We start from the raw sequence: 26365 nt of genomic DNA, 5'->3' as shown, positions 1-26365 counted from the left end.
TGGAGCTGACCGGCCTTGTTGAACGACTGCAAGATTCTCCATGAAGGGAGATTATTGCTCTTCAATCAGGAATGCAACAATATCCGTCTCGTTGCTGGTCACACCCACAGATGAGTTCTGCTGTGGACACATGCTTTAGCAGTCAGCCAGGTGGAGCACTGGGAAGCAGCCTGCACCTGTCCCACTGTCCTCCACCCACATGCTGCCCTGACTCCGCACACACATACAGTCCTGATGTGTGCACACACACACACACACACACACACACACACACACACACACACACACGCGTGCAGACGCGCACACATGCACATGTAAACACACACAGAAAGTACGTCTGACAGCATTTCAAAAGATCAGATGAAGCTACTGCACCTGTGTAGGAGGTCTTCGTGATGGGCGGAGGGTTGCACATCGGTGATCTCCTGAGAGAAAGGACAACAGGACTTTTACGAGGGCACAACAAAACAACCAAAACAAAAGCAGGTTTCCCGCACGCCTCACGTCCTCAAAGCCAGCAGGAAACAAACCACAGTTACAGTGGACATTTTAAACACAGAGGTGCCTACGTTCACTTGGAAAATACGTTACAACAAAACAAAAGCAGGTGGCTGTGTGTTTACGGGCCAAGCCTATGAGGGGGAGTGGCCTACACAGCCACGCCCCCTTCCCTGCTTACTGACTCGTTATCAAAAGCAGAAGTATCGGACACGTTTTGCACTAAACGCGGGATGTCCTGCTGTTCCAGGACTTCAGTAACTTACTTGTTGGAGGATCTTTCCTGCTGGACATTCGTCAGTGCTGAGAAGTTATTTCGTACAGTTCTTAAGCTAGCGAGGACCTGAATGTGGGGAAAAGACATCAGGCAGTATAAATACAGGAGGAAATAGACATCAGTGCAAGAGTGTAACTCTTAACATGTTAACAACCTACGATAAACAAACGTAAAATATAAAAGCACTACGACCCGTCAGTAGTAGCTTGTAATGTTTGAGGTTGAACAAGTGTGAACTGAATAAATTCTGACCAAACATTTTTGGTCATTTTTTTTTCTGACCAAAAAAACAGGGCAGCTATGATTTGGACAGAAGTTCAAGGAGCCCTGGCCTACCTGTGCAAAGGGGGTTACAATCATGTCATCTCCATGTCTACAGAGTGAGAGAACATGATATGTTAGACAGTTAATGAACCCAGTTAACATCACTAAATACATGCAGTCATTGTCAACCACTGATTATAATCCTATATTGTTTTACGAGGCACATAAAGACAGACGCACACGTTGCACTAGACAACTGGTGCTGCCCGTTTCCCTGAACGAGAGATGCGGTGTGTGTGTTTTTCTGGGAAGTGAGGTGCTGTGTGTGTCTCCCTGGGTGTGAGGACGTTGTGTGTGTTTCCCTGGGTGTGAGATGCTGTGCGTTTCCCTGCATGACTATGCTGTGTGTGTGTGTGTGTTTCTCTCACATGTCACTGGCGATGGAGGAGTTTCTGGACATGGACTTTGGCGAGAGGTCATAGTCGCTGTCGGAGCGATACAGGAAGGACTCTCTGCGCTGGCTGTGAACCAGGTTGGCCTGCAGGATGAGACCTGAACCAGGGCTGATTGGGTCCAGCGGACTGCGCCCTGATGAAGTGCCATTGTCCACATCGAAACTGTAACGAAGACAAGAGCAGAAGACACTTGTCAGAGCAGGGGGACGCCTGTCAAAGCAGGGGACGCCTGTCAAAGCAGTGAAACATAACCCCAACAAATAACAATAGCAACAGGCCAAGGACAAACCAACAAAAGAATCAACACTGTTTCAGATTGCCTCAGGATCAGCAGGAATCCACCATTCAAAGGGCACCATTCCACGTGTATGTTAGACAGGTCATTTCATTACCTTTCTGCTTTTTTAGCAAAACTGCAGATTTGAGAACGTCAAGATGTATGAGCAAAAAATAAAACCTATAGCCTTTATCGCAGATACACTCATATATAGTGATACACTCATATATAGTGATACACTCATATATAGTGCAGTCCAAGGGAAAAATCTGAGAACTGACAGTTCCTGTGATGAAGCCATTATCAAAACCATAGTTAAGTTCCTATATTAACAAATATTGTGGGAGACGTCAGCACTGTAAAGTTTACGGCTTTTAAATAGACGACCTTATCTAAACCAAGACACACCACCTCGCAACTGCCACACGTCTCCCTGGTGATCCCCCTCGCCATGGCTACAAGGCCTGGCCCATAAAACCCAGGCGGCATTCGTCCAGTCCCAAAGCTCCTGGGATTCCCTCAGGCTTGACGTAGCGCCCAACGTACCATGATGCGTCTCTGCCTCCACCCACCTCGCTGCCAGACCCCCATCCTGTAGGCGCTGCGATTAGCGCGCGAACGCTACAACCCAGGCTGCTGACGGCTAATACTGACTAATCCTCTCTGGTGCCAGCCGAGGACCACACTGTACATTCCCGGGAAAACAAGACGTTGCGTCTATCGACTGATGGGGAGGTTTACGGGCCGGCGGGGGCGAGTGCACTGTACCCCCTCTGAAGATCCGCTAGAGGACACGTGGAAGGATCAGGTGCCTGGGACGGGGCTCATCTCTCCTAGAGCTCCGTCACACTCTGACGCTACATCTTACATAATCATGTTCATCTGCACGCAGGAGGGCTCAACAGTTTATTTGCTATATATAGCAAATAAATAATTAAGAAGAAGTTGGAAAATAGCCTTGCTTACAGTGAAAGTAAAGACACCACAGCATATGTGAAACGTGAAAAGATGCCATAGCATATTATCCAGGGTTAGAGTGAGTTTGTGCAGGCAAAGTGTCAAACATCTGCTTAAAAATCACTACAATGGTGTAATGAATACACTTATATCAGTTTAACTACTACGTTTGGCTTCATGCTTGTCTCATCTCTCTCGTTCTGGGTTTGGACCAGCGTAGAGTAGACATCTAGTTTCATATCTCTCGCTCTGGGGCGTAGAGCAGACGTCTGCTTTCATCTCTCGCTCTGGGGCATAGAGCAGACATCTGGTTTCATCTCCCTCGCTTTGGGGCATAGAGCAGACATCTGGTTTTATCTCTCGCTCTGGGGTGTAGAGCAGACATCTAGTTTCATATCTCTCGCTCTGGGGCATAGAGCAGACGTCTACTTTCATCTCTCGCTCTGGGGCATAGAGCAGACATCTGGTTTCATCTCTCTCGCTCTGGGGAATAGAGCAGACATTTGGTTTCATCTCTCTCACTCTGGGGTGTAGAGCAGACATCTGGTTTCAACTCTCTCGCTCTGGGGCGTAGAGCAGACGTCTGCTTTCATCTCTCTCACTCTGGGGCGTAGAGCAGACGTCTGCTTTCATCTCTCTCACTCTGGGGCGTAGAGCAGACGTCTGCTTTCATCCCTCTCGCTCTGGGGCGTAGAGCAGACGTCTGCTTTCATCTCTCTCACTCTGGGGCGTAGAGCAGACGTCTGCTTTCATCCCTCTCGCTCTGGGGCGTAGAGCAGACGTCTGCTTTCATCTCTCTCACTCTGGGGCGTAGAGCAGACGTCTGCTTTCATCTCTCTCGCTCTGGGGCATAGAGCAGACGTCTGCTTTTATCTCTTGCTCTGGGGCGTAGAGCAGACGTCTGCTTTCATCTCTTTCGCTCTCCTCCGTTACCCATCAGCTCTGAGCGAGCAATAAGTGATGGCCTCCAGCTCATCCTTGAACAAAGATTACTGCACGCTTAAACTGGGTTTAGATCTCTCTCACACACACACACACACACACACACACACACACACACACACACACACACACACACACACACACACACACACACACACACCCTCAGCCTCATGTGCCCAAAACAAAGCACAGTTTGTTCTTTTAGCATGATTACCTTGAGATCTCACTCTGACATATATCTAGTGCAGACAATAACAAGTAAAATATTCATAATATTTACTTTGGGTGATGTCTACGCATGCCGTTTATGGTGTTACAGCGTGTAGGGCTTATTTCACTATAATCCACTAAAACGTTTCAATTCTAATTTCTTAGAATGGCCAGGATAGGATGTAGACTATGATAAAGGAGGCTGGTGGTGTTGGGTGGGGTGAAGTGCATGTGAGTGACAGCTTGCTGTTCAGCTGAGACTAAGACCAAAGAAGATTTGGGTGGTGAGGACCACGCTGAGGGCTGGACAGACGTCCCCTCCTTGTTCTGGGAGGGAGACGATGAAGGAACTGAAACCAGTGCTTATGGTAGCTACGGCAACAGAGCCTTACATTTTATCAGCCCAGACGGCAGCTGCTCGAGAAAATGCAGTTTTGTTTTGTGAAGTCTTTATATTTGTTTCTTAAAAAATAAACAAAATTCAGTGTAACAGTCCATGTTGGCTGAAGGGCACGTTGGTGTGGAGCGCTACTGCCAGAGAGGGACTCTAACCCACTGTGTGGGCACTACCCTCTTATTATTATTGACAGAGATTAGCTAATAAAGTCTTAAGTATTACCTTACATGAGGATAAGCCTTCAAAACTGTTACTATGACAAAACTGAAACCAAGCAACGTGCACGTTGTGCTTGTGTAGATCTGAAGGCTGCTGGTTTCACTCAGGCTTTCACTCACTAGACTTTCTTTACCGGACCCACGACCCACGACCCTCTGCCTAAAACAGTGGTGCTCGGAATCCACAGCAGGCATTAGGCCCAGCATGCAAATGAGCAGGGAGTTGCCAAGGGAACTAGGGGCTTTACTAGGCAGTGTTTGGACAATATGACCCCACCCATTTCTGTTTGGGATCCTCAGGGCAGGAGACCACAGAGACTTCATGGGCCACTCCCACTTTCACAGCTGAACACGACTCAGGCCAGAAGAGGACAGAATACAGGACATATATATATATATATATCTGTCAGCCACATCAGAACTGTTAATAACAAATCAGACCGGATAATGACAAATCAGAACGGTTAATGACCATTCAGAATGATTAATGACAAATCAGAACGATTAATTAAAAAAATCTGACTAGTTAATAACTGGTTAATGACATCAGACCACTAAAGACAAAGCATAATCAGAAACTGAAGCTTAAATTTAAAGTGTCTTTTCATAACATCGGCCCTCAATTCAAACTCATGGTGCTCAAAGGGAGGGCTGGAAGATACAGTCACATTTAGCTTAATGTGTGAATCAGAAAATAACAACGTGGACGCTCAGTGAGTCTACGGCCTGCTCCACAGTTGGCAGTCTGTCATCTGTAGTCTCCCCCACACGTGTGGGGGGGGGGCGTTGGGGGACGGACCATCTACATTCCAAACATAACAGACGCTTGGGGCTCACACAGACATGTCAACACGGACACCGGTCCACCAGCACAGTCAGCTGCTGATAGGTTAATCAGTCACAAACTCAGCATAGCACTAGGGGTTTGACTTTTTTCCGAACAAACACCTGATCTAGGCTCAGATGCCAAACACTGTAGGACTGACACGTGGAATCATTATTTAACTGTAAGGATACGGGTGACATTGATCACGGAGTCATGTGAGGCATACAGATCTGTTGAAACCCCTTTCAGAAGTCGTTAGTTTCACCACACGTCTCCTTCCTGTGAAAGGCGTGTGGCGTGCCAGTTTCTCTCTCTAATATTTCTGTGATCACTGTCGTTTCTATATTAGCCATTAGTGAGCCGTAGCTCTGTTTTCACAGTCGTTTAGAGTGTAGCGTAGCGAATCACAAGCTGGTGAGAACAAAACACGGCACATTTATGTTTACATAGCCAAAACACTTCATCGATAATAGGGACATGCAGCATTCCATGGTGTTGCTAGTGGACACACACACACACACACACACACACACACACACACACACACACACACACACACACACACACACACACACACACACACGTTGCTCCACATGTAGGCAAAAACAAACCACTGTGGCAAAACAGCTTCAAACCTAATACTATCCAACGCCATAACAGCGTAATAGTTCAGATTAAGTGGCAACTCCCTTAAGCCAGATTGCGTAAACTCTAGAATAGGAAGATAAGGAGCAAGATGAGACAGGACAGGAGGAGGCCAGTTTCTCCACCCGACAGCATGCAAACACCACCCTTCCAGTCACAGGGAGCTGATGTAGACATCCTGGGCAAACTGTGGACACACCGACGCGTCGCACAGTTCACCATTACAACACCAGCGGCTGTCCAACAACTACCCACTAACACAACAGGGCTTTATAAACTGATTTATTATTCTGTTTATATACTGTTAATTCTACCGTTCATTCTCAAAACAATCAACTATTAACACAATTACTTTGATAGCAGACATTCAATAGCCTGTCTGAGCAGATTATGTATATGTTTGGCAAAGAGAGAGACAGAAACTGACAGAAAGAGAGACAGTGCGTGTGTGTGTGTGTGTGTGTGTGTGTGTTAAAAAGTTACTAAGCAGATTGGAAAGGAGTGGGGGAATGTGTGACTGTCAGGAATTCAGGGATAAATCCTGGAAAACAGAGCAACAGTTTATTGTTCTGTGAGCTCCTGACGCTGGAGGGAGCAGGTACGAAAGACGGTGAACTGAAGGAAACGTAGACAGCTGACAGAGGCAGACGCAAGATGGGGAAAACAAGGTAGCAACACACCGAGGCAGCAAAGTGACGGAGGATTTAGGAGGACGGTGCAAAAGTAAACAAAACAAAACCACAGACAACCTTGCGGTTAAACAAAGTTTCGGCTTTACCCTTCTGCTCCCTTCAGAGAGCTGGTGGAGCGGGACCGGGACTTCATGACAATGCTCATGGTGCTCCGTGGTGTTCCCACGATACCGCGGGAGCTCGAGCTGCACGCCGCCTGCGTTCAGTCGCTCACATGCTTCACCCTCCACCCACCACGCACCTAGCAAGGCTGGCGGAGAGACGCCGCTCCGGGCTTTACTGCCTTGCACGCACCAGCAACGCCCCCCACCCTTCCCAAAGCAGTGCGAGCAGCGCCTTCTCCCAGCCCACTCTTACTGAGAGAGAGGACGCGTCCAATCGGATCGCTCTCACTCTCCCATAGCTCCTCCCACCTCCCCCGTGTGCGTGTCCGCAGCTCACCTGCGTCACCCGGCCTGCTCACGACCACGCGGTTGTGTTTGCCGCGGGTTTTCCGTGGTCAGCGTTTAACCCGACCACAGCGGCTCTGATGTAACGCTCCGTGGTTTAAGCTGTCGCGTCTTAGTGCGAAACTGGTCACTGCATAACCAAACTCAGGTCGTTGCACCTAGCAGGATGGCTTCTGCTAACACGGTAACCGCTGGAACTATGCAATATTTCATCAGTCAAAACTAGGTTATTAAACACAGAGTTAACGTGAAGGCTACAGTATTCATGGAAGTTTAACAAACACATAAAAAATGTCCTTAAACTTTCATAATGCCAGCTGGATTCTGCAGGTACTAGAAATCCACTTACGCAGGCTGTATAAGTAACTATGATCAAACTGCCCATACAATAGTGCCCTCTAGTGCCTCAAAAAGGGAATAGCGTCTACAAGCTATTATCACAAGAATGATTTAGTTAAAAACTAAAAATTATCACACAGAAATTGGGTCCTTTCCCTAATTGTTTTTTTTTTACAAACAATATAACAATATTTACATATCTTGAATTTGTTATGAACATATAGTACAGTGTGTGCATGTGTGTGCAAGTCTGTTTCACTCAGTGTGTCACTGCACCTGCAGTCCTTGTCATGTGTGAGCAGGTGTGGGTGTGTGTACCTGTGAGACTTGAAGTAGCGTTTCCTCTTCTTGCCTTTAGGAGAGTTCATACTGAGAGCTAGTTGCCATCACAACCAGGAGAAGGAGCGTGAGTTGTCTACAGCGCTGGGCTCCAGACCTCCACAGACCTGTTCTACACCGACTCTGCCAAAGCCACTGGTCCCAAGCAAAGACCCAGCTTCCTGTGAGAGCCTCATTCACGTCACCGGCCCTCCACCTCCCGTATAATCCCCACAAATCCCAATCTGGGCTTTCCCTTCCTGACGCACAGACACTGCAGGCTGCTAAAGAAGAAGAGGAACCATCTGCTGAAATATTCCAGGAGAGTTACATCACACCACCTGGACTTGGTGGAGGGGGAACGGAGCCAGAGAAGGAGGGACTGTCCCGTCTACACACTGCCTGACGGACTCGCTGCTCATCAATGTGGAGCCATGACACTTCATGGCAATATATCAGAAATATATGACCATTAAAATTTTTTTTTGACCTCCTGGACACCGGTCCCAGTGTAACTGGGCCTTTTAGCGTGACGAAGACGTCTCCCAGACGTGTATGTGTATGAGAGAGCATACACATGTGTTTCGAATGTACCAGTCATCACCGTGCCAACAAGGTACTATGACTACATTCATATGTATGACTCATTGCTACTAATTTCACTGCAATGTGTACAATTTGGACAAAATGATGCATAAACAATGTATAATTTGGAAAAACAAAGATCAGTAAAGGAAGTGTGACCCCTTTAAAACATTTAGACCATTCTGGGAGCCCATGTAATGTACAGTAATGGGCATGTAATGACAGTGAGATGTCCACATGCAGATCAGTGGGTATAGGGCGTCACGTAGGAGCCAGAGACAAGAAACCAGGCTCGCAAAAGACCCTGTGTCAAACCATCATAATCACAGCGCAACAATTACAAAATGTAATCTTCTGCCTAATCTCCTGCTCACAGCGTGCCAAGAGTGACTGACTCTGATTCGAATGGATACCTAAATGAAATGTGTCATCCTAAGTGGTGCAAAATTTAGATATGCATTTTAAAATAACTGTTAGCATATGGTGAACTGCACAGTCCTGATCAATAAACGTGATCCAGAGTGAAAAAGCACACTGCAGGATCAATAACGTTTATTCTGCAGGGTGCCCAGCAGGCAGAGATCCTCAGCGGCTGGAGGGCTGATAGCAGCCTAATCCACCACTGGGCCAGAAATGCAGAGTCTCATCTGGCCTTTCCCTCAACTACACCCACATTTGGCTTTATCATCATTAAATGAAGGTTAATACCTTCAGCAGTGAAGCTAAATACAAAATCTTTCATCACCCTGAAATATTAGGAATTTTTACAACTAGCTACTGAAAACCAGAGTGAATCTGTAATATGCTGTAACACGCTGTCACCTCCTTGTCATCTCTGACTGCATTACAGAGAACAGATGGTGTGCATTAATCACTTATGGCTTATCTTCATACAGGATATACGTCCAGGCTGTATCTGCAGAGCCGGACGCTACAGTGCAGGCGCTGGGGCCGACGGCTCCATTCACTCTAGTATTGATTGCTGGATCCAGCAGCAGGTCCAGCAGGTCGGCGGGACCTACACGCTGAGGAGAAGATTACAGGGTGACTGTTGTTCCACGTGTTGTTCCACGCAGGAACCGAGGAGCCTCCACACCATCACGGCTCTTCACCTGCGGCTAAACGGCCCCATCTGGATGTTGCCGACAGCTCCGAAAAGTATGTGCAAGCTAATGTGCTGCCTCTGAGCAAGGCTCTCGGCCCATCCGTGTGTGTGTGTGTGTGTGTGTGTGTGTGTGTGTGTGTGTGTGTGTGTGTGTGACTTTTAATGACAGTAACACTGGGCACATATCTGATAGCAGGGCTGTTGCCCAGCATTACGAATACGCACTTGCCCACACACATGTACGTACACACACACACACACACACACACACACACACACACACACACACACCCGCCCACCCACCAAGCCATCCATTTACACACACACACACACACACACACACACACACGTCTTTCAGCATGAACCTCTGATATTGACCCATGCCTGTTTTTCTCATGCAAACAACAGAACTGGAGCAGATACAATCTGCTTTTGAGACAATCTGCTATTATGAGAGCACGAACACCAAATGTATGATGGAGCAGGCGGGTGGACATTTATAACTCCTGACAAGTTCCAATATTAGCAGAGCAAAAGTCATTATCGCCACTGAAGAGATGCTATTCAGACCCTCTGAGCCTACAGGGCTGGAGATAACCCAGTGCTGAACACGGGCCCGGCTTTAAGAGCAATCAATAATCCCGCGTCCACTGCACATCAGCCCGCCAGTTCTAGCTGACAGCTCTTTGGTGGAAGCAGTGAGCTCTCGGTTGCTTTATAATTCCTGCCATATTTCCTGATTAAATGAATGAGCAGCCAGAGTCGGATCAGCGTCTTTTATCCAGGACATCAAGACACTGAGCTTCAAGCAGAGCAGGCCACTACTTCTCGTGCGGTGCACCCGAGAAACTCCCCAACCAGGCAAATCTAGTCAAAACGCACACACAGGAAACTCCCAAACCAGGCAAATCTAGTCAAAAGACACACACAGGAAAGCATCACACATTTCCTACAGAGCAAGAGGCATAACTTGACAACTGCTAGGAGCACATCAGACAGAGCATGCACACACCCCCAGACGCACGTTAGCCCCAAAGCAAGCGGCTAAGCACCCCGGCCACGGGCTGGAGCGCTCCAAACCAGGATAGCGAAAGATGGCTTTACCCTCTCCTCCTCCCCTTGATGTCAATGGGCTGGTTGATGGCGTATGGAGAGCCATTGATACAGGCGCTGCGATAGCGGGCCACCCTCTCCAGGGAACGGAGCTCCGAGCTCACGGGCAGACTCATCACCAAACAGCGCTGTCGAGACAGCCACCCTGACGGACACAAACTCACAGGCGTGAGAGGAAAGTGTCCCTGTGTGCACTGTTCCAGCCACCAGTGGAGTGAGATGAACACGGGAAAACGCAGGTGGAGGGAGGGTGTGTGTGTGTGTGTGTGTGTCAGCACATGTGTGTGAGGAGACAAAGAGAGTGAATGAGAGAGTGAGTGAGATGGAGAGAGGGAGAGAGGGAATGTACACTGCTACATCTGAAGGCAGTAATAACAATTAGGGGACTTTAATTCCAGAATGGCAGCCAGTTTAAGTGTGTGTGTGTGTGTGCGTGTGTGTAAGCAGTTGTGCTCTGGTTTCTTGGAATCCACCTTGATTTATAGCCATTTGTGAGGCTTTCATGTCTCGCGTCTCCCAGCCTAATAAGGGAGGCGAGTGTGACGTGCACACAGAACACGATCGGTCCAGCTAGTCCGTCCCAGTGCCACTTCATCTCCTCTTACAACCAATTTAGCACATAAAAATACAAATCCATCTGCTTTGTGGGGGTCTAATGCATTCTGAGTCACACTGCAGTGCATGAATTCACCTGTCTTGAATAACGACGCTGCATCACAAGTGCGTTTCATCTGGTACGTTTAAAACGCTGGATCTCTTGTTCCTCTCTGAACACCCTCCTGCTCCATACTGTAACTCTAAGTCTTGTTCCGCATGTAATGAACTGGATTCTGTTGCTGGGCCCACCTTTTAGGATATAGGGCAGATACAAGGGCCTTTTTCCAGTGGCAAAGTATCCATATTATCTGTATACAATATAAAGAAAGCAATGCTTCTTCACATTATATATTATGCAACTGTGAAAGTGCACGTTAAAGCACATATAACGGCTGTTTGAAAGAGCAAAAATGCAAAAGTAGAAAAGTCCATCCATGAGACTTTAACAGTAATTGTGAAGCACCTTGACATCCACTTCAGCAGGTTCTCCTTTGGCATTTGAAGTGGCTACACTTCAGCAAAATGGTCATACAACATGCACATACACAACATATCTGGAAACGTCAGGTACTGGAATAGTCAGGATATGTGCTGCACCTCGGATACACAAGAGGGCAGCAGAGTAGTGCCAAAGGCCACACTCATCAGGCACACATGTAGTCACTGCTCTGAATAAGAGCTGTTACAACTCAAACCAGAATGCAAATAAGAGCTGTTACAACTCAAATGTTACACCTGATTTGTATTCATGGGGTTAAAGATTGCATTGAAGTTGATAGAGCATGGGCAATAAAATGGAAAATTGAAGAGCTTTAAGCAAATGTGAGTTAATGTGTCGAGTGACCAGTCAACTCCAGCTTTACCATAATAGGGTGTTATCATAATAGGGATGTAAATCAACTAGTTTTTTGAGACTGAGAGGCATGTAGGGACAGATCCTTGCCATGTCGGTGGTGTGAACAGCTGTGTAATGTCCTCATGCAACATTTATCTGAATTGTGTTTTTGTTTTTCTTACAGAACCTACTCATCAAACCCTTCAAACGGACTGAAGCAGTATGAAGCGGAGCAGGAAATATCAGGCATTGTGCATGTTTAACCAAAATAAAAAGCCGACCATCCTTTTTTGACCACCAAGCTTGGGCGGTTAAATAAAACACATTTTCCAGAGTTTGAGACCAGCCCCAATGTCACTGGTGGACCCGAGATCATCCACCAGAATTGAGGCCGTCTGAGTTTCAGGTTCCCCAGGCTGCGGTATGAGAGAGGACCTCTTCATTCTCCTAGAGAGCAGCCTATATCCACTGCTTCTCCTCTCAGTGAGGAAAATCACTCGTGCTCAACACCGGTGAGATGTCGGAGTGCAAGTGATGATCCAAACGCAGCAGAGGAAACCGCATGCACGGAAAACCGCATTTTATGAGTGAAATCAGAATGATCTGGTGCTCTGCATTCTCACTGCGTAAATGACTTTGAGATTGCTGCCGCTACACCATGAACACCACCCCTTCAGAGACACGCTCACGAGCTGCACAGAAAACAGTCGGTAGCTTAGGCTGTGCGCTCATCAACGTGAGCAGGTTCATCAGTGGGTCCTCACAGATAAAAGCACGTGGAGTGGGAGCTGGTGGAATTCATCCATCAGCCAGCGACAGCCGCAGTGGGGGTGGGGGTGGAGGGTGGAGCGGCGGGTGGGTAATCTCTCTGCTCCAGCCAGGCTGTGGGGCCGACATCTGACACCGTATCTGTCTCCTCACATTACGCTGCTTGTGTGCTGGAAGCTGGATGTTGAAAAGGAAGTGTTTTGGTCAGGCGGTAAGTAACCACCGGCCTCATGCCTACCACACTCTCTGTCCAGAACTCTCTCTCTCACACACACACACACACACACACACACACACACACACACACACACACACACACTTCCGCACGCCACACCCTTATTGTGCATAGATAAAGGTTGAACAAACCTTCATCAATAATGCATCATGACTAATGGTGTTATTTTAAGTCACTCTACCCCAGGCCCATGACTCTACAGCAGGTGGGCTCATTTCTATGAGCAGCCAGTCTGGCGTAATGCCACACTTTCCCATTCACAGGTCCACTAATGAATCAGTCACGTCAAACCCTGCCTCAAATAAGACACCTGTATTACAAGCTCTCAAGGACACTGTGTAACAGCACCAGTCCACGACGTGTCCGCCGCACCTGCGGCGCCTGCAAGGTGTTGATGACCTCCAGGTAAGGGGAGGTGAGGTGAGTTGCTTCCCAGCCAGGGGAAGCGGGTGTGGGTCGAGGTGCCGCGTGCAGCCCTCCACTGCATGATGGGACTGCTCAGGCAGAAGGGACGCCTAACAGGGCGATGGGGGACAGGCACAGCGGTCCTGAGGGGCTGATTCTGAAGCTGCCATCCCGTCTCAGGTGCAAGGGCCTTTATTCTGTGTGCACGCGGGCCCTATGTGGATGTGTGTCTGCTTAAATCTCTGCTGGCTCAAAGCAATGTGCATGTTGCACACACAGCACAATGATTCCCTGGCCAGGACTGGCTAGGATCCAATTAGAAAAACAACACTGTTGGTTCTGACAGTACTCTGTGTTCATATACAGTCAACTCACTGCTTTGCTGTACATAAAAATCCACTATGGCCTTACCCTTCAGTGAGGGAACACAAAATATAACACACTAATTCATTGTAAATAATGGCTGCAGATTCATTTACATTATTTCCCCCCCACAAACCTGAGGACCATCTTACAAGATCTAATCAGACATCAACTGCCATAAAGTACACGAGGACAGCAGCACACTGGTCAAGAGAATTCCACTGCAAATCAAGACACAAGGTCAAGTCTCAATATCCTGTTCCTGCCATCATGACCAAGTTCATTAACTCTAGATATTCCAGTGCCATAACTACAGAGGGTTACCCAGAATTATCTTGCACTAGAGTCAGCTAAAATCATTAAGGTACATAAATGCATATAAGAAGTGCAAAATGCATCCAAAAATGATAATGTTATGAATACTTGTGCAACAAAGTTTCTCATAAAAATTTAATTATCCATGTACATAATTATTAGATCTAACTACATTGATATTCATAACATATCAGAAATGCGCATTTTAAGTACCATTTAAGTATAATTTTTTTCCCCTCAGGTTAATAAGACAGAAAAGCTGAGGATATTATTAGAGCTGAGATTATCTATTTCTAAAACCCATAAATTACGTGGAGATTTGGGCGGAGTCAGGCAAGCCCCTCTATGCACTGCGCGTGTGTGATCAGGGAGACGTTATTTTCCATGTTTTCTGTCTGACTTGGTCTGCCCACTACTACATTAAATCACACGGAAATTGATTGAGAATTTCAAAGAGTTCAGCAGTGCCGCCGTTCGGCATATGCAGACCACGCAGCCTGCGTAGGGCCCCAACCATACTGCGGGGCCTCCAATTTACTGAAAAATGTGTTGAAATTATGACACGGTTTTTGTCTTTAAACATTGTATATGCCCCTACCTCATTACTTAATAGGGGTAAATAAATTAATAGTTTTTGCCTAATATAAAGCCCCCATGATCCACCCCCGCCCCGATTCCCTGAAATGGCACGGTCCTGTCTTTCTCTGTTCGCTGTGTCTCCAAACACCAAGATTGCCAGATGTGATGATTTCCAGTCCAATAAATGCTCAATTAATGCGTCCAATAAATGCATAGAGGTGCTAAATCCAACACAATTTTAACTGATTTTTAAAATGTGTGTGGCAATTCTATACAAAAAACTCGCCCAGTGCCATATTTTAACCCTAAACAAACTAATTGGATGGAAAAACGTCCCCAATCTGGCAACTCTAGTCCTAAGTGTAGCAATGCGAGCTCACTTTCGAATTAAATGCCTAAATGACAATGAAGTCATGTATATGAGTTTGTGTGTGTGTGTGTGTGTGTGTGTGTGTGTGTGTGTGTTTGTGTCCGGGGGGGGCCTCCCTGACCAGTTATGCTTAGGGCCTCCAAAACCTTAGCAGCGGCCCTGGAGTTCAGTACATAAAGTAATTCCAGCGGTAACTTGCTTAAACCCCCTGCCACAACATTTCAGCTGGGGGTTGGTGAGGTACCCCGGATGGGCAGGTCTTAGTGCGCCATGAGTTAAAGTGAAACTCAAGTGGATTTTCCCTTCCTGACGCAACAGAGCAGTAATACTAGGTCAGACGGAGAGCATAGGCAGGTAATCCGGAGAGTGAGAGCAGAACCCAGCCAACGTCACCGTCGTAAAAGGCCACAATAGACGTGTGGACCGGCTTAAATTTATGAAGAGAGACAGACTCATTATATTGTTGGAGACCACAGTCTGAGCACCAGTTACCCCGTCTTACCACTCTAGGTTCTCGGTGCTTTACACCGGGGTCCTGGGGAAACTGAATTTCCCCTCGGGGATCAATAAAGTTTATCTTATCTTATCTTATCTTAAAGGACAGTCTTAGCTTTCTGACCTAATCCCTAGAGCTGAAATGGTGCTCCATGAGCGTAAAGAGCATAGTCGATACGTTTGTCTGTACTCTGGGGGAAAAAAGTTGACTTGAAACCTGTTTGTAATGGAGGTCTATGAGAAGCTGTTGAATTCAGTCAATAAATGATTGAAATATCTGACTATAAATATTGGAAAAATAGTGAATGTCTTAGGATGATCCAGAATGTCTTTACTTTCATGCTGTTATCCATTTATCAAACACAAGTGTGACACCAAGAAACACACCTGACTCCGTAACCTTTCCCGAAAGCCGGACCGTATCCGCACACAGTATTTACTTTGATCTGAACGGCAGTGTTTTGAATAACACAATGTGCATATAAACTCTTACTCATGCAATTCACAAAGCAAATGAGTTTCGACTCAACTGGTTTTAAGATTCTTTGTTAAACATACGGAAACGTCAAAATGATTGTTTATGGTAACCATCCATATGCCACGGACATAAGCTTATAGAGATATGGATGCTACACAGGGCTGCAGTATTTCCTTTACGAGGCTCGTGGCCTTCAACCACCTTCCACAACATGAGCCCTTTACACTACTCCTTTGGTTTTGTGTTCATCTTATTCCCCCTCAAGCTAGCCTAAACACGGGAGACCCTGAGTGGGCCGTACCTGGTGCGGTTAGCAGTTAGCCTTAGCTTCACACACGTTTGCTTTAGATCCTCACCAGCTGTTCTCAGGATCAAAGTTGCTCCCTGGAATGCGCTGAATGGCTTACATCGAATCTTCAATTTGTTGTATTGTTAACATTTTGGACTATTTTCAAAATGAAGCACTTTTAGACTCTCCAGTGTCAAAAAGCCCTGTGTATAAGCTGTTGTTTAGATAGATAGATAGAGCTGCTGCAATTTGCTGCCGCTAGTACGGCGCAGGAAGTTTTTAGACAAAGCTACTACTGAGTTTTTAGACAAAGCTACTCAAAATCTTAGAAACAGCAACATAGATCAAGATCTTAGATCATAGGATCTAATCATGTCAAAAACTGGGTTAAACTTGTGAAGGGCCAGACGCTGTTGACAAATGTTCACACCTGTACATGCCAAAAATTGTGGACTGAGAATAAAACAAACAGAGAAACGAAAACACAGGCTGTGTTCCTCATATTAAAGAAGAGTAAGTAGTGGACAAAGACACTCCATGATTGTCAGAAGTATGAAGTCAGAAACAAATGTTACTGTGTTTTAGCAGGACCTATTCCATAATCCTTCCAAAAAGAAGAGTCAGGTTGACAAGCGTTTCTCAGTTCTTCAAAGGGGACTTGAATCTTCACAGCAAGATGGGGAGAAAGTACAACCCTTCAGTAATGAGACAGCTAGAGAGAGAGAGAAAAAACTTTGCAGTACATTTTGCAGTACAGAGATCAACCAGATAGCTCTTCAAGGCTCCTCTAGTGGTTATAATAATACATTTCTCTTGTTTCTTTTCTATGCAGTAATTGGGGAGGATCAAGAGAGCCGCATTAGTAGCACATGGGTAATGTTCTGAGAATACACTGACAAAGCACTGAATGATGTCACAATAGGACTAAAGGGGAAAGCCCAATGATGTCATAAACGGTAGCCAAGCGAGAGTTTTGGTGCCAAAATAAACTGCACGAGAGAAGTGCCTGACTCGCTTAGCCTGAAGTGAGAATCTGCCACAATGTATGTAATGTCTGTAGCTCCGTCTGCGGCAGGCAGTCTCACACGGCTCGTCACCTCTCGACAGATCAAGCCCATGAAGCTGCTCAGACATCCATGCGGGCTGAATCCCAACCTTGTAGGCTTGAAATTACACAACAAGCATGTCAGGAAGGCAGGAACGCAGGCAAGGAAGCAGACGCATTACTCACAGGATCGGTCTGTAAAAGACCTGTAAGAGATACCCTCTCTCCGTTTCCACTCCTCCATGTTACAGAAAAGAGATGAACAATAGAGCAGGGTGAGGGAGAATAAGGTAGGCCCTCCGAGGTACGGGCAGGGCAAACACAGTGAAGAGCAGAGTCAATGCTGAAATAGGTACAGCCCACTAACTGCCACCGATCGGGAGAGCCCTGGTCATTAAGGTAATAGCGCGGAGAGTTGTCACCGTGCAGCCTCACCACATGACCTCTCAGAGAGGCCGTGCTCCGCGGTGTCGGAGCACACCCGAAAATCGCTTACTGATTACAGATCATATTTGCAGAAAAAAGTGAGTCAGTCTGTTCATTTAGGACAATTTTGGTTCACTGCTTTCTATGAAAGAGACACACTTTGCCTAAGTAATTATATATTAACTACTGTAAATCACACGATTACTCTTACTTCACTGCATAATTTATCCATCTCATAGTCCATGACCAATGGCATATTTTGCTGTTGGGTTTTTCAAACAGGAAAGGAGTGGTGTAATGTGAGCTGATAAGTCCAACAGGGCATTGTTCTGCAGCTGTGGTGACGCAGGGTGTGGAAGTGGGTCGACTGCAATGCAAACAATGGCACGCTGCATTAAGATCATGAAGCCGTGTCTTTAGAGCCCCCATCGAGCGCTTCGTCCCTGCACACTGCCTCGTAATCGCCGCAAAAGATGCGTTCGTTCTGAAATACTTCAGAAGCACAAATCTCACCAGGATGGTGGAACATGGCAGTATGTCTGACTGGGTAGAGATCACAGCCAGCTTGTCTGACAGTGGTTTTCAGCTGATTAAATAATTGAAATCATACTGAAAACAAATATAATTGTGTCTGCCATGATAGATGGGGTATTTGGCCTTTAAATAAAATGGCTGTGTAATGGCATAAGAACACCCAGACATGAACTACAGATGCTTTTGGAACTGATCTAATACTGTAATGTATGTCTGTGTCTCTAAGACAGAAATTCAATTGATTAATTGATTCCACCATTATATCTCTGTCCCTAAAATGCCAGAAAAGCATGATTTAAATGATCTGTTTTGAAAAGGGTGCACTTTAGCACTTTTGGGAAAGTTTGGGGGAAGGACTGAGGAATACAGAGTCATAGATGCTCACCTAACAGAGCCATTAACCCTGCAAGAGGAAGAGGAGCCATTTACCAGAGTGAAGATGAGATCGGGGACTGGTTCTCTAAACGCTTTCATGGGCACCGTGACTGCTCAGCCAAACAGCCCTGGGTTTTTCCTCAGATCGTTACATTGGGAAGTTAAAGATGCCTACAATACATGTCCTACAAGCAAAGCACAGAGCACCCTAGAGTAGAAATAAATGTCCACAGATCAATGTTTAAAATGTTTTTGTAGGTATGTGTTGGTGTGTGTGTGTGTGTGTGTGTGTGTGTGTGCGCGCGCACAGGTTAAACTGGTTGTGTGGTGTCTTCATTCGACAGCTGTTGGTCATATTGGTAGATTTTCAAAATACATTTAGCCGTTTCACACTGGACAACATTTATCTAATCCATCTAGAAAGCACAACTCAAAGTGCTGTTGGTTTATTCTACAAAAGACATCTAAATAACTTTAGGCTAAGAAATGAAACTGGTCCGTAGTCTGTGCTCATGTGACTGACAACTAAAACTAGTGTTGCTATTTGTCCACACCTTCAACCAATCACTGCTCTGTCCTCAGACTGGCAGATTGGCCCAAACCTAAAGCGGCTCGCCCCGCAGGGCAGTGCGTCGTCGTGCAACCCCAGCGAGACAGCGGTCCTGCTCTAGCCAGATGGTGCCTTGTCAGGGTTCCCGCTGGGTTGCTGCTCGTCCGGGTATCATCGAGCAATCACCTGGCCTCTCTCCTCCCTACACAGCTCCCTGACCGTAACTGAAGAGATCACCTGCAACACCTCGTCCAGCTCGGAGGAACTGCTTGGTACACAGGGTGCCGTAAACGAACAGCACCCGACACTCACGGGTTGTCCTCTGTCCTAGCTTGGCTGTTGGTCAGACGTGCGCTTAGTCGTCCTGCCTGCTCGTAGCTAACGCTAACGCTACCTTCTCCTGCTGATGTCACCACAGCAGTGTCACAACAGTACGCAGCGGGGGAGAATAAACCACAAACGTTTGTGTGTAAACTTCTGGGCTTACAGTAACGCTCAGGACATGTTTAATTAGATAGAATATGCAGTTTTATGCCAATAATATCAGAGTGACTTTTCTTGGCTGCCTTGCCCCCAACAAGCTTGATGGAGAAAGGTGATAGACTGCAGAAACTGTCCACAAACCAATCTTTTATTATTTTTGTGACTTTTGACTCATTCCAAAGACACAGCTATCACACACACAACCACAACCGTAGCATCAAAAAGCCTTCTTGTATTAAATCTTTTGTCTAGACGCTGTTCTGAAGGTGCAATTATCCCACATCAGCAACTGAAAAGGTCACCCAGTCTCTTCACTAATTCACTACTGCAGAGCCGCAGTCCTCCTCATACTCACTTTGGCACACGCAGATAGTCAGAGCCTCAGTTAACCACAGAAAAGCAAAATACAGAGACGTTTCAGTACCTTAGAACACGACATAGACACATTTAGCCCAGTACTACATAGCATCCCTCTCATAAGTGCAATTTGCTGTGAGAACAACTAGTGATTACAATGGTGTCTGCAGAATCACCCCCTACCAATCGAGCGAGAGAGAGAGACAGAGAGAGAGAGAGAGAGAGAGAGAGAGAGAGAGACAGAAAGAGAGAAACTGGCAACAGGAGGCAGGGAATACTCCATCCATCACATATCAACACCAACGCATAGCGTGCAAGCTTGTCCTCGTGCTGAATTATTCATTCCCTCCACTCTTCAGAGGGGCTCCTTCGCGGGGCCATCTGTTGTTATTTAGAGTACTGGGCCATTTTAAGGAGTGCGTGAAATGCTAGGCGTGCCTGCACTGCGTTGTCATGGCATCCTGGACCAGAGGGCCAGACGTAGCAGCTCTAGTCCCTGCCTTGCTACATGGTGCCCCCACTGGGAGTGGAGGTACATGAGCTACATCCTCTCCGTTCCTCCGCCTGGGCAAAGAGGCAAGTGGCGGATTCGATAAAGCGGCCATCAGGGGCCTGGGCGTGCGACTCTGCACAGAGGGGGAAACGGACGTCATAGTGTAACAACAATTCCAGCACCAGTGATTGCTATGGAATCAGCGGCTCGGCGGGACCGCGGTCGGGGGATTACGCCATGTGCTGTAAGCGAATGAAAGGGGAAAAATGGACTACTCTTTCTGGAGAGATTAGAGGCACTCTCGAAAAGAGTCGCATGAATTTATCAGGAGTAAGTTCGAGAGGAGTGTTGCTACAGCAGCGGCTGCTGAAGACCGCACACTTTTATGTCGACTGGAGGAACATTTTGGCCTATAAAAAAATAACTTGGGGTCGTTCCAAGATATGAAGAAAACGAGTTATGAATGGTTCTTAAGTAAATTTCCAAACAGCAGCACATCTAGGGATTACATTAAGGCAGAAATGACCGTCATGCCTGTTTTGGTTATCTGGCCCCCAGAAACCTAGCAGATGATGCTTCATGGTAAGAATCAGTAGGCTGTTGACCTGTGTGGTAGTAGTAATGGTAGTCAAATGGCTGCTGGAAGGAGGCAGATTGCATGGGGTCAGAGGTCGCATCTCTGCACCGCAACCACAGAATGGGAGATCAACCAAGCTAATGAAACGTTTGTAAAAGGATCATTTTAAGATGCTAGATGAAGAGTGTTGTGTTTTAAATGGATGGCCATGTCTTCAGAGACTCAGAGACAGATGCCATAGACAGCAGGACCCTGGGAATCTGAGCCTCAGTTGCTCCCTCAACACACGACTGGTGGATCAGCTGCCAAAAGCATCAGACTACCACCCTGCTGGTTTACACTTAACAGAAAACTGCATAGCAGGTAAAGAGAGTGTACACACACACACACACACACGCATGCATATACACACACACACACACACACACACACGCATGCATATACACACACACACACACACACACACACACGCATGCATATACACACACACACACACACACACACACACGCATGCATATACACACACACACACACACACGCACACACACGCATGCATATACACACACACACACACACACACATACACGCGCACGCATACATACACGCACACACATACACATGCACACACACACACACACACACACGCACGCATATACACACACACACACACACACGCACATACACACACACACACGCATGCATATACACACACACACGCATGCATATACACACACACACACACGCATGCATATACACACACACACACACGCATGCATATACACACACACACACACACACACGCACGCACGCACACACACACACGCGCACGCATACACACACGCACACACATACACATACACATGCACACACACGCATGCATATACACACACACACACACGCATGCATATACACACACACACACACACACACACGCATGCACGCATATACACACACACACACACACACACGCATGCATATAGACACACACACATACACGCGCACGCATACACACACGCACACACATACACATACACATACACATGCACACACACGCACGCATATACACGCACACACACACGCATGCATATACACACACACACGCGCACGCATACATACACGCACACACATACACATGCACACACACACTCACGCACGCATATACACGCACACACACACGCATGCATATACACACACACACACACATACACGCGCACGCATACACACACGCACACACATACACATGCACACACGCACACACACATACATGCACGTGCACATACACACACATGCGCGCACACACACACATGCGCGCACACACACAAACACACACATACACACGCATGCGTGCACACACAGATACACACACACATGCGCGTGCACACATACACAGACACACAAACACACACACGTGCATGCATACACAAACACACACACTTTCTGTCTCCTGCAATAATAAATATAACTGATGGGTAAAACTCATACATTTTAAAGCACTATCTAACATTACACAACACATATATGCACACACACACACCCACACACACTCACCAAATCCAGGAATGTCTTCTGAAGGGGAAATTGCCCAAGTGGATCATGCCGAACTCTCGGCCTGTGTGCGGATGGCCAGGCTTCATGAGAGGTGCGGAGGCCTGAGTGTGCGTAGACCCAACAAAGGGGCTGCCTCTCTGAGAGCCAGGCCACGCCCTGCCACCACGACCCGCTAAAATACCAGATACCCACATCCAGATTACTCAGTCTGCCATTCCAATCTAGCCAAACTTCAACTGTGCTGCAAACTCCAGAGCTATGTTATTAAAAAAAAAGAATCCGAACAAATGCGGTTAAAATGAAACCTCTCTCCAGCCCGAGACAGCGGCGGAATGAGGCATTTCTAACCCCTGGCTGGAGTGTCACCATAAAATGACGTAAAATGATCGTCCCTGTAACGTGTGGTTTCCAGGCTGTTATGACACAGATCCGGGTGAATTCCTCCAGCATATCCCAGTGACGATATCGAGCCATTGTTTTTTCCTGTCACCAGTGCCACCCCTCCCTCCACACACCGTGCAGGCCAGAGAACGCACACACGCACGCGCACACACACACACACACACACACACACACACACACACACACACACACACACACACACATACACAAACACACACACACAAACACGCATACACACAAACACGCATACACACGCACGCACAAACACACGCACGCACGCACAAACACACACACAAACACACACACACACACGAGCGTGTTCGACAGAGCCGTGACACAGCACATCTGCCACTCAGTCTCCCCTGCCTGGGTGTGTGTGTGTGTGTGTGTGTGTGTGTGTTAAAGGAAATAAACTGCAGAGCTTGCAAGGGCCTGTGCTGAGGTCTCTCTGCTTCCTGTGTGGTCATGTGACCATCCTCTTGATGCCTTAATGAGTCTGAGTGCTGACCTGCCGATCCTGCAGCTTAGCCATCATCTTAGCTCATTCCCCCCTGCTCCTTAGCTCAGCACCTGCACCTGATCTCCACCAACCCGTGTGTGTGTGTGTGTGTGTCTACAGAAAATCTGCTTCACTACCAAGCCCTCCTCATTCCTGTGCTGATCTTCCCCCACCTCAAATTTTCCCTCCACTTCCATCACTTACCCGCCTCCACCTCTCCCTACCACAACCTCACTCCACCGCTCTCTCCACTCCCCGCCCATCGCCCCTCCATGACTCTTTCTTCCCTCCATCTCTCTCCAGCCCCCCCCCATCCTCCACTTCTCTTTACCCCCCACGCCTCTCTACACCATCCTTCTCTCCCACCTCCATCTCAGGGGCAGAAACATCCCTCTCTCCTTCTCTCACACACAAGCTAATATTTTCCTCACAGTCCAGCCTGCTTATTCTATTGTTTCTTCCATCTTTTTATTTCCTTGTTCTGAACTCTATCCGTGGAAGCACCACGTCCAAAACAATATGAGCAATAAATATTAATGCATGTTCCGCGTCCTCCTCCGATGAATTTCCCTAAAGCACTTTCCCAGCGTGGGATGAGTAACCCTGTTGCTATTCCTGGTCTGACAGTGATTGGTTTTGGTGCAAGCACACAGCTATGGCAGGGAAGCTCAGGCAACAGCAACCAAGGAAGAACTGCTCCACATCTGAGAGATCCACCGCTGCCCCGGCAACAGCAAACCTCCACAACAACCACGATGAAACAGTGACACGCATTCGTGCAAAAACAAAAGTCACAATTCTGTCAGCGAGCAGCGTACCACTATCGCGGAACGGGAGGCAGTGAATTAAATCACTGTGAAGGAATGGTGAAAACTACATTTTGCATGTTGCACCTGTGTGCTGTACTCCAAAACAAAGATTACAAAACAGACAAATGCAGAAATGAGGGGTGAGAGAGATGAGAGTGAGAGTGTGTACTGTACATGAGTGAGGTAGAGTGTACACTCTGTGAGAGTGAAGTACAGTAGTGTCACATTGTGAGACTCTCTTGGGAAAGTCTGTTTCCTTTCATCACTTAATGTGGCCAAGAACTGCCTACTACTGCAGGAAGAAGAAACAGACATTTCAACTAACACAAAAAACGAACTAATCACGCAGCAGCTATTCTGAGAGTGATGGGGACAGACTTGGACTGTCCCTCGGGAATGCACAGCAGGACAGGACAGCTCAGGTGGAAGGTCCTGTACATGAAACGCAGACAAAACTGCTGCAAAATGTGGTGGGTTTTGTTTCCGACCTTCAGCAAGGAAGGACACAGTCTATAATATAGAAACGTTCCACAAGAAAGTCCAAACTTGCAGTGCTACCCAAATATTAAAGACATGACACGGGCCCTAATGCACCCGTGAAAGACGCATTGTGGAGGTCTTATTATTTTTGTAAATTGGCTGAGAAACTAGAAATTTTAAACACGCAGTGAAAGCAGAGAGAGAGATGATGTACGTCTTTGATGCCGACACACAAAGTAAAAAGGTGTCCTATTGGACAACACATGAGGTAAAAAGGTGTTTCAGGCCTCTTTCAGGCCCACAGACGTGGCTCGGCAGGAGCAGCAAAACTTCATGTCGAATCACTACAAGTGATGGAAGCGTGTATATGCAGAAGTGCTGATAACCAATCAGAACGCAACTGGCAGAATTCTGCCACACCGGCCATGGTAACACACTACAGCCAAAAGACTCTGTTTATCTGTGTAGAGAGTGAGGAGACTGATGGTATAGACTGTGTGAAGACTGATGGTATTCTGATCAGCCAAATGAATTGCAGCATAATGTCTAAAAGGAATATCCATAAACAGAGGATTTTAGTCCTTCTAGATTATGGCTCCCATAAAAAAGCATGAAGCATCACTCTGCATGCCTGCCAGGATCATATTTGACATGAAGGGTCACTTTGCAGGTTTACTACTGGGTAACTATCATTTATCGCGTTATCCAAACCCTCCTCCACAGACCCGTGTTTCTCCACAGTAGGGCAGAGCAGATGGAGAGCTTTAAAATCCCGGGGCTCCGTGACTGCAGGCATTTCCCGCCGGCGTACATCACGTGAGCTGCTGTGCGTAGCTCATTCATTACGCTGGCATACATCACGTGAGCTGCTGTGCGTAACTCACTCATTCCGTTAGCGTACGTCACGTGAGCTGCTGTGCGTAGCTCATTCATTACGCTGGCGTACATCACGTGAGCTGCTGTGCGTAGCTCATTCATTACGCTGGCGTACATCACGTGAGCTGCTGTGCGTAGCTCATTCATTACGCTGGCGTACATCACGTGAGCTGCTGTGCGTAGCTCATTCATTCCATTGGTGTACATCACGTGAGCTGCTGTGCATAGCTCATTCATTCCGTTGGCGTACGTAACATGAGCTGCTGTGCGTAGCTCATTCATTCCCTTGGCGTACATCACGTGAGCTGCTGTGCGTAGCTCATTCATACCATTGGCGTACATCACATGAGCTGCTGTGCGTAGCTCATTCATACCGTTGGCGTACGTCACGTGAGCTGCTGTGCGTAGCTCACTCATTACATTGGCGTGCAGCACGAGCCAAGAGGACGATGGGGGACAGCACGTGTTGCACGGGCTCAGCGAGACCAATGCCGATGCGTGGCTAACGTCTCTACCAGCATCCCACTGGGCTGCCAGCCCAGGTTCCCGCCTCACCCACCTGCAATTTTTCCCAGCTTCCTGAAACGGACGCTCGGCGCCGCACGAGCAGGCCCC

At 47.2% G+C, this 26365-nt stretch overlaps 1 protein-coding gene across 8 annotated transcripts in view; it reads right to left on the bottom strand.

The window, feature by feature from the left end:
* Positions 1-26365, bottom strand: part of pde4d (phosphodiesterase 4D, cAMP-specific) — a 107004-nt gene that overhangs the window by 17586 nt on the left and 63053 nt on the right. For 5 of the 8 annotated variants that reach the window (XM_077004177.1, XM_077004176.1, XM_077004184.1 and 2 more), the window contains 4 exons: positions 1468-1656; positions 1112-1148; positions 765-841; positions 376-425 (listed from right to left, as the gene is read on the bottom strand). In XM_077004177.1, coding sequence (XP_076860292.1) covers positions 376-425; positions 765-841; positions 1112-1148; positions 1468-1656 — 353 coding nt within the window. Of the gene's footprint in view, positions 1-375; positions 426-764; positions 842-1111; positions 1149-1467; positions 1657-6744; positions 6942-7764; positions 8375-22684; positions 23045-26365 lie in introns of those variants that run through there. The other 3 variants (XM_077004180.1, XM_077004182.1, XM_077004181.1) reach the window with 3 other exon arrangements.

The sequence above is a fragment of the Brachyhypopomus gauderio genome, chromosome 4 (assembly GCF_052324685.1).
Source record: "Brachyhypopomus gauderio isolate BG-103 chromosome 4, BGAUD_0.2, whole genome shotgun sequence".
In the NCBI taxonomy this organism is placed as follows: Eukaryota; Metazoa; Chordata; class Actinopteri; order Gymnotiformes; family Hypopomidae; genus Brachyhypopomus; species Brachyhypopomus gauderio.
The sequence above is the reverse complement of the archived record's forward strand: the minus strand, read 5'-3'. Positions and strand labels throughout refer to the sequence as shown.